This window comes from Cyprinus carpio, chromosome B12 (assembly GCF_018340385.1).
Source record: "Cyprinus carpio isolate SPL01 chromosome B12, ASM1834038v1, whole genome shotgun sequence".
Classification (NCBI taxonomy): domain Eukaryota; kingdom Metazoa; phylum Chordata; class Actinopteri; order Cypriniformes; family Cyprinidae; genus Cyprinus; species Cyprinus carpio.
The window spans coordinates 6,633,826-6,643,222 of NC_056608.1; the positions used below are offsets into that span (position 1 = coordinate 6,633,826).

Genomic DNA, 9,397 nt, shown 5'->3' on the forward strand with positions numbered 1-9,397 from the left:
TTTAATCTTATGTTGCCTACTCTAGGGAAATGACACTGAACTTCCCCTTATTCCCCCCAAACGAGGAGAGAAACTCTATATGGTTCCTCAAGGGGTGCGACCTGTGGTGCAACTCACTGCCATAGAGGTCAGTTTCAACTGTTTGGACTTATTTTAAAGGGGTCAAATCATGCCAAATTTAATCTAATCTTTTGAGACCATGTACTATTAAAACTTTGTCTAGTCCAAAAAGACAATTTATTGAAATGGGATACACACAACACTGTAGGAATTTACAATAGGAAGTCATAAATGTAGTGTAGTGAAACAAAGTAGTGCAGGAAAGCTCTATATTAAAGTATTCAAGTGTTTTTAAATTTTATTTTATTTATTTTTTTGGATGCAGGTTCTAGCATGGGGATTACGTAACATGAAAACGTATCAGCTGGCTCCTGTGACGTCACCCAGTCTGGTGGTGGAGTGCGGAGGAGAGAGAGTTCAGACAGCTGTTATCAAAAACATGAAGAAGTGCCCTAATTTTGCAGGAAATGTCCTCTTATTAAAAGTGGTGAGCATCCATATCTACCTGTAGAGGAAAGGTGCAATCATGCTTTAAAATAAATGCTGCTTCATTGCTATTTTGCTGTCATATGCAATGACATTCATATTTAAATATGGCCATGTTTTTCTGAGGTCATAGACTATATGTCTTCAGCATCTTGTTTTCTGTCTTTAGCTTCTACCCAAAGAAGAGATGTATAGTCCCCCTATAGTGCTGAAAGTAATCGACCACAGACCCTTTGGACGAAAACCTGTGGTGGGTCAATGCACCATCAATTCCCTGGAAGAGTTTCGATGTGACCCTTATGCCACAGTTGCAGAAGTGGCCATGTCTTCAAAAGGTACATTCCCTTTTACAAAGTTGTTGACTGATGATTTTGCAAACCAATGTCTTTGTGTATCAGGCAACATTGTATTGGTATTCCCTAAACATTCTGGTTTTAGTTTGTTGTAAACATTTAACTATTAAACTTTGGCAATTAATTCTATTCAGACTTTGTTTTGAAGATAACTTCAGCCTTAGGTGTGCTACATATTTTGTATGTTGTTAACTTCATATTGCTAGATTGTGGGTGATTTTTTTTGTTATTTTTTTATTTTTTATTTACTTATTTGTTATTAATTTTGACATCCCTCTAAGGGTCAGTTTTACTAACATCTTGCACCACCAGCACAAACCATCTTTTGGTGTTAAAATAGTACTGTCAGGATTTACTAAAAAGCACAGTGATGAATCAGCTCTGAAAAGGTGTGGACACGGTTATTTTTGCGCCTCACCTTACTGAATATGCATTTGTAGGAGTTTTCCTTTGACCCAAAATTTATGGGAGGAGAGTATTCAAATGAATCAGGCAACGCAATTTACTAACATTTGCACTCGTCAGGTTACTGGTATTTGCGCCATTATTTAACGCACAAAAAAGTATGTCTTAAAGGGTTACTCCACCCCAAAATGAAAATTTTGTCATTTATAACTTACCCCCATGTCATTCCAAACCCGTAAAAGTTTTGTTTGTCTTCGGAAACACATTTTAAGATATTTTGGATGAAAACCAGGAGGCTTGTGACGGTCCCATTGACTGCAGTGGTTCAATCTGAATTCTATGACATGACGAGAATACTTTTTGTAAGCGAAGAAAACAAAAACGACGACTTTATTTAACAATTCGTCTCCTCTGTGTCTCTCCACATCACCGTAGTGCCATTTTGGTGTCGCGGCTGACACAGAATAGCGTACGCAGTTTGCATTCAGCGGATGTTCTCCAAAATTGCGCTACGGTGATGCACAGAGACACAGAGGAGACGGATTGCTGAATAAAGTGGTTGTTTTTGTTTTCTTCGCTTACAAAAACTATTCTCGTCGCTTCATAAAATTCAGATTGAACCACTGATGGCAGATGGACTATTCTGACAATGTCTTTCATACTTTTCTGGACCTATTTGGCAGTCTATGGGACAGTCACAAGCCTCCCAGTTTTCATCCAAAATATCTTAAATTGTGTTCCGAAGACGAACAAAGCTTTTACGGGTTTGGAATAACATGGGGGTAAGTGATTAATGACAAAATTTAATTTTGGGGTGGAGTAACACTTTAAGCTATTTTGTGCTTGAAATGCCTGCATTTGTTGTTGCTAGGAGGAGGCACCGCAGAGAACAGAGTGTGTGGTGGAAGGGAGGGGATTTTTTCCACACATATGAATTTATTTGTAATGCCAGAAGAACACGCTTACACTAATTTGTGCTGAAATTAGTAGATTGTGCTGGTCATTATGGAAATGAGATGTTGCGTCTGTGTTGCGCCCATCGTGCTATTTTGGAATTTGCCCGGTTTAATAAATCTGACCCTAAATATTTAACCATGTATAGTCACCTTAACTCTGTTGATTCTTGTGTACAGCGAATTTGCAAAATACAAATTTGAAAGAATATTTATTATAAGCATTCTTAAATTCTCCCTTTTCCTGCAGCGGCTTTGATGGCAGCATCTCCTAGAGACCTCCATGTAAACATAGATGACGGCAGACAGCATCTTCTAGAAGCCCAGGTACTGCTACCAAGTCGCTTGATTTTGAAGATTTAGGAACTTGTGTCTCAACTTGTGAGAGAACTCTATGTAATGGACACTGGCACACACATCTGTATGAATTTGCTGCTATTTTCAACTTTGTGAATTTCAGTATTTGTGTGGCATCTCAGCTGCTGTTGGCAATATGGCCACTGCTAGTCACACTCAAGTATGTATATAAATAAGGCAGTTTAATCAAAATGCCTAAATTTTGTTATTAAATGTACTTCCAAGTGGTGCTAAATGAATGCTAGTCTGTAGCCCACATTGTTTTTTAAGTAAATCTTCACCTTCTGTAGTTACAAATGAGTTAAATTGGAGGAGTATCCAATCAAAATTATAAGACTCATTTCACATTATGGTGATTTGTACAGCTGACTTGCTCTGAGGAATCACACTAACTTTCTTTTAATTAATTTAAAGTAACCTCCCTTGTGTGTACATTTAATCATGGAGAAAAGGATCATGTAGACAGTTTTAAGGCTTTTTAAAAATGTGTGTTAAATGTGCATTCAGAAATTGAAATGCTAATATAAATTTCAGGTTCCTTTTTACATTTAGATCAATCATTTAAAGTCTTTTACTGATGATTGGGGTCTGTTATACTGAAAAAATAAATCTGAAAATTGTCAAATATGAGATTTAAGAGATTTTTCAAGTCTAACAATATTCCTTTTTACCAGTTCTTAATTAATAATGTAATGTTCTTTGTGTTTTGTGTGTGTTCAATGTGTGCCCTTCCTGGTTTCAACAGCGTGAGAAGGTGAGTTCTGTGGTATTATTCTACACTTCCACTTAAGCTTTGGTTTTAAGTAATTTATCATCATATCTATATTTTAGCACTATCATGAGGATGAAACTATCCATTTTGTCACTGCTTTACAGGAGAAAGAGTCTGTTGATTGGTGGAGTAAGTTTTATGCTTCTGTTGGAGAGCGTGAGAAATGCCGCCCATACCTTGACAAAGGTTATGACACATTGGAGGTGTGAATTCTGTATAAACTGTATGATAACATTGCAGATATACACATTTAATTATTATTCAGTTGATAAATACCTTAAATCTAATACATAAAGAACTACATAAAGAATTGCTCACCCAAAAAGTAAAAGTCGTACCAAACCCACATGACTTTGTTTCTTATGTATATACATACATGCATACATGCGCGCACACACACACACACACACACACACACACAGAGAGAGAACCTCTGTTATGGTGTTTTATTTATTTTTTTTAAGCTTGAAAGCTTCAGTCCTGTTTTGTTATTGCATGGAGAAAACGACCAGTACAATATTCAGTTGTTTGGAACAATGTGTACTTAAGTAAATTATGACATTTTATTGTTGGGTGAACGTTCACTTATTTAACTTATAGCATATTTTACATATTGATGAATTTGAATCCACAAAGATTTGTTTTATGGTTTAGTATTTGTTGTGAGGTTCTCTTCTGTTGGTTTTCATAGGTATATGACCATGAGCTTGAAAGTGTAAAAGAGTTCATGGGTCTTACTGATTTCTGCAGCACCTTCAAATTGCAACGTGGTAAAAATGAAAGTGACGATGATGACCCCGCTGTAGTTGGAGAATTCAAGGCAAGATGTCTTATTAATTCACTTTAAGAATAAATGTAATGCTGATTAAGTCACACCTTACGTTTTTCTGTGTGAAATAAATGATTTTATGTTTAATTAATTGCTTTCAGGGCTCCTTTAAGGTGTACCCATTGCCAGATGACCCAGGGGTGCCCCCTCCGCCGCAACAGTTCAGAGAGCTGCCCGACAGTGTCTCTCAGGAGTGTGTGGTCAGAATCTATGTGGCTCAAGCCATCGACCTGCAACCCAAAGACAACAATAGCAAAGTACTACTTTCTTTCATTCACTGTTTCAGAAAACCTCATGACTAATTTTGGGTTTCAGTTTTTCAGTGCATTGAATTCCTTTTTAGTAAAATGAAATAGCAAAGCTCCTTTTTCTTTTTTCAGTGTGACCCATATATCAAAATCTCTTTGGGGAAAAAGTCTATTGATGACAGGGACAACTATATACCATACACACTTAACCCAGTGTTTGGAAGGTAATGCCATAGATTTATTGAGTTTATCTTGTATTCAGACAGTTGTTGAGAACAGTTGTGAACTAAGTTTTTTGTCTCTCAACAGAATGTTTGAACTGATATGCTTCCTCCCACAAGACAAAGACTTGAAAATTGCCGTCTATGACTTTGATTTGCTCAGCCGTGATGAGAAAGTTGGGGAGACGGTGATTGACTTGGAGAACCGTCTTCTTTCTCGTTTTGGTTCCTACTGTGGTTTACCCCAGACATACTGCATGTGAGACCCATTCACTATAATGCAAACTTATTTTCTTTGAAGACAACAGCAGAGACATTAGTTGATTCATGGTTTTATTCATTGAATAGTTCTGGACCAAACCAGTGGCATGATCAACTCAAACCATCTAAGATTCTTGAACAGCTTGCCCGATGGAAAGGATTGAGTCCACCCAGGAGCGAAGACAATGGAAACACGTTATCTCTTGGTGGCCGATTGTACTCCCTCTCTGACTTCGGTAATTTTCAGAGCTTTTTGTTCTTTTGAACATCATGTTGTATTGTGCTATATACTCCAAACTGGGTAAAGACCTGATTCACGCATCTTCATGTCTTCATGTGTCTTGTTGAATTGATTGGATGGACAGTTGTCCTATAGCAACTGTAAATGAGACCCTGGACCACAAAACCAGTCATATTAAAAGCTGAATAAATAAGCTTTCCATTGATGTATGGTTTGTTAGGATCGGACAATATTTGGCCGAGATGCAACTATTTGAAAATCTGGAATCTGAGGGTGCAAAAAAAATCAAAATACTGCAAAGCATATTATTAATTAAAAAAATTATTTTTGACATTTATGGTAGGAAATTTACAAAATATTGTCATGGAGCATGATCTTTACTTAATATCCTAATGATTTTTGGCATAAAAGAAAAATCGATAATTTTGACCCATACAATATTTTTTTTGGCTATTGCTACTAATATACCCCAGCGACTTGAGACTGGTTTTGTGGTCCAGGGTCACATATGTCCTATAAAACTACTAAAATCTGTTGTCTAATGGTCAAACTTCTTGACTTTTAAAAGCTGTTTAAAAACTTTGTCAAGGGAGAATTCAAAGTTGTATAGTATACACCTATATGTATGTATTTTAGAAGCAAACAAGGAAATTCACGAACACCTGGGTCCTCCAAGTGAACGGATCGCTCTGCACGTCCTGAGAACTCAAGGCCTGGTTCCGGAGCATGTTGAAACCAGAACTCTTTACAGTAGCTTCCAGCCAACTCTCCCACAGGTGTGATGCTATTCACACGCCAGTTCTTCCTGTGATATACTATACAGAACTCAAATATACTGCTTTATTATCTGTGTTATTGACTAGTCTTTGTTTGATAGGGAAAACTCCAGATGTGGGTAGACATTTTCCCAAAAAGTCTTGGGCCCGCTGGACCTCCTTTTGACATATCTCCACGCAAAGCAAAGAAGTGAGAAGAAATTGGTGCTTTTGGTTATGCTTTTGTGTTGATCGGCAGTGTTGATCATGTTCATTCTTTCTATCAGGTATTTTCTGCGCGTCATTGTTTGGAACACGACTGACGTAGTTTTGGATGACACAAGTGTTACTGGCGAAAATATGAGTGACATCTATGTTAAGGGGTATGTAAAAGATTGTAGTCTAAGGCAAAACCATCAGGTCAATTTTGAGATTTTGTGTTCTTTTGCTTCCATAACATGTCTTTTTTCAGACTAGTGGCAAGAAAGCAACCAAAATATGTATTTAAATGTTTATTTTTACACAATTTTTTTTAAATCTCTTTCAGTGTTGCCAAGTTTGTGGTTTTCCTGCAGAATTGGGCTACTTCAGCATTGTTGCCGCAGGTTGTTTTTCATGTCCGTGGGTTGAAGCAACTCCAATAACGTGATATTTAGCCCCTAAAATGCTAATTTTACCAGGGGAACCTTGCCAAAAAACGTGTATTTTATCCCCTGGAATGCAATTTTTATCGGGGGACCCTTCTCGAAACACGATTGGGCTAGTTTTGAGTAGCAGTTGGGTGGGTTTTATTGTGAAAACCTGGCAACCCTAATCTCTTTGCATCTGTAGAGTTGAATAACAGTACATATTGTGTAGGCCACTTTCTCGAAATGTTTCTCAAACACCCACCCACAAATCCACACACAAACACCAAATACAAAAACCAAACTTCAATCTAATCTCCATCAGTTTATTTTTTTTTATGTTTTTTTTTTTTTTTTACAGAGGAGTTTATGTATCATCTGCCTCATTTATGTAGCCTAACATTTTATTCCTAAAAACATTCCTAAAAAATGTTTCTAGCTGTTGACAGTATTTATAGAGTGATTAAAAAGTGATATCTAAGGATTTTTGGCTTTATCCAATGTTCAGATTTCTGGTCCATGTTTATTTAGATAATTTGCATATTTAAATAACATTTCATAAAACCTGTAATTCTAAATAGATTTCAGCACATTTACATGATTGTTTATTTAAATTTTTACACTGTTCACCCGTGGATTCTTGCCTTAATTTGTTCTACAAGTAATATGTGTTGTAGTTCATGCATTTATGCCTTTTGATTAGTTGGATGCCAGGTATGGAAGAAGAAAAGCAAAAAACAGACGTCCATTACCGATCTTTGGATGGCGATGGCAATTTCAACTGGAGATTTGTCTTTGGATTTGAATACTTGCCTGCAGAGCAGCTGTGTCTTGTATCTAAAAAGGTAATGCAGTTTGGTTGTGTTTCATGTATTATGAAGAGCACTTGGAAGTATTAAAATATTCATTATTTTCTGTTAAAAAGGAACACTTCTGGAGCCTTGACAAATCAGAGTTTAGAATCCCACCCAAGCTGACTGTTCAAATATGGGATAATGACAAATTCTCTCTGGATGATTACCTAGGTGAGACGTGTGTATGCAGATCTTGAACATTTTGGCGTCGTCATATTTTTGGGGTTTGTGTATTAATCTCACGTATGTTACAGGTGCTATTGAACTTGATCTGCACCACCTCATCAACCCTTCTAAAACACCAAATAAATGTAGCCTTAGCATGGTTCCGGATGGAACCACACCTCTAAAGTCAGACCAATTGAAGTCTCTCTTTGACCAGAAGTCAGTTAGAGGATGGTGGCCATGCTACATGGATAAAGATGGCAAGAGGGAACTTGGTGTAAGTACAGCTAACACAATGTATTTCTTTATGGTACAGTATGACCATTCATTGTTCAATCAAATGGATATAATCAAACCTTCTCTACATTAAATACCTGTCACTTGCAAATGTGTGATATTTTGGTAAAATGGATTGTTAATGTCATTTGACATTTACTTTATATGTGTGTTTCAGGGAAAGGTTGAGTTGACTTTGGAGATTGTGAATGAGAAGGAAGCGGATGAGAGACCTGCTGGAAAAGGCAGAGATGAACCAAATATGAATCCAAAACTGGATCCTCCCAAGTAATTGATTTCTTACTTTGTGTTTCTCCTGTTCTGTGTGTGAGTAGAAGATCATCACAAGATTTGTTTCTCTTTTCAACTTCTCAGGCGACCTGAAACCTCATTCTTTTGGTTCTCAAATCCATGCAAGACGTTCAGGTTCATAGTGTGGCGAAGATTTAAGTGGCTGTTCGTTGGCCTGGTTGTGCTAATCTTAGTGCTATTATTCATTGGGATCTTGTTGTTTTCATTACCGGTAAGGACACACTTTATCAGTCCTGTTGAGACGTTACACTTGAGATGTAATGTCTACAATGCTAATTTATTTTTTTGTTTGTTTTCTCAGAACTATATTTCCATGAAAATCGTCAAACCCTTCAATTAAGTTCAGGAGGAGTTCAACTTTTTGTCATTTTATCCATGTAGTTGGCATGATCTATGTTTCAGAAATGGTTCATTTTCAGTTCACACACGATCAATACAGTGTTTATTTTGTTGTGATTTTTCATGTGGTTGTTTAAGTATTTACATTTAATCACTTTTTGCACCAATATTAAATTTAATTATGAATTTGCACTTTTTGGATGATATTTGATATGATGTTTAGAAACATTTGTGCATGTGAAGTGTTTTCAATTGTGGAATTTAGTTTATTTTTTATTGTATTATAACCTCTTGATCATTTTAAAGCTGACTGATTAAAAAATTGTTAAATAAAGACGTTAATGTTTGTATAAATTGTCTATTTGTTAGTAGGAACTTCAGTTAGATGTTTTGTCATTATTTTCAACATCATAAAAGGTCATATTCAGTTTACATTTATCCATGATAAATTGGTGCAAACATGGTTTATCAATGGTTATCAAATGTTTATCAAGGTTTTTTTTTTATGATACCATTTTGTATAACCATGGGACACACAGTGCACATATAACAGTGTGTCAAAGTCAGAAATGAATCTCTTTATATAGTTAAGAAATATCATACAAGCAAGAGTGCCATTTTCCCCGACATTTCTATGATTGATATATATTTATTATTATTATTATTTTTAAGTAATTCTGAGCAAAGCAGTTTGGGAGTGTTTCCTTTTTTCTCTGCACTCTGAGAGAAAGGGACCTTTAATGGCTAATAAATACAATCAAAACAACAACGGAGTCAGATAAGTCAACTAGCAGACGATACTGTATGTTTCTTGTTGATGCAGAGCAGATTCCAGTTGTCATTAATCTGGTGTCTCATTTTTCAAAAGCTTCTGGTCTGCAATT

The 9,397-nt window shown here is 36.2% G+C and overlaps 1 protein-coding gene across 2 annotated transcripts in view; it reads left to right on the plus strand.

The window, feature by feature from the left end:
* LOC109106637 (myoferlin-like) overlaps positions 1-8,863 on the plus strand; it is a 29,388-nt gene extending 20,525 nt beyond the window's left edge. For both annotated transcript variants that reach the window (XM_042735095.1, XM_042735096.1), the window contains 20 exons: positions 26-127; positions 386-547; positions 716-881; positions 2,508-2,584; positions 3,360-3,368; positions 3,491-3,589; positions 4,078-4,206; positions 4,317-4,472; positions 4,596-4,687; positions 4,773-4,943; positions 5,033-5,181; positions 5,823-5,962; positions 6,064-6,152; positions 6,229-6,324; positions 7,271-7,412; positions 7,493-7,592; positions 7,676-7,863; positions 8,041-8,150; positions 8,238-8,385; positions 8,476-8,863. In XM_042735095.1, coding sequence (XP_042591029.1) covers positions 26-127; positions 386-547; positions 716-881; positions 2,508-2,584; positions 3,360-3,368; positions 3,491-3,589; positions 4,078-4,206; positions 4,317-4,472; positions 4,596-4,687; positions 4,773-4,943; positions 5,033-5,181; positions 5,823-5,962; positions 6,064-6,152; positions 6,229-6,324; positions 7,271-7,412; positions 7,493-7,592; positions 7,676-7,863; positions 8,041-8,150; positions 8,238-8,385; positions 8,476-8,514 — 2,364 coding nt within the window. In that variant the 3' untranslated portion in view covers positions 8,515-8,863. The remainder of the gene's footprint in view (positions 1-25; positions 128-385; positions 548-715; positions 882-2,507; positions 2,585-3,359; positions 3,369-3,490; positions 3,590-4,077; positions 4,207-4,316; positions 4,473-4,595; positions 4,688-4,772; positions 4,944-5,032; positions 5,182-5,822; positions 5,963-6,063; positions 6,153-6,228; positions 6,325-7,270; positions 7,413-7,492; positions 7,593-7,675; positions 7,864-8,040; positions 8,151-8,237; positions 8,386-8,475) is intronic.
* Positions 8,864-9,397: the final 534 nt, after the last annotated feature.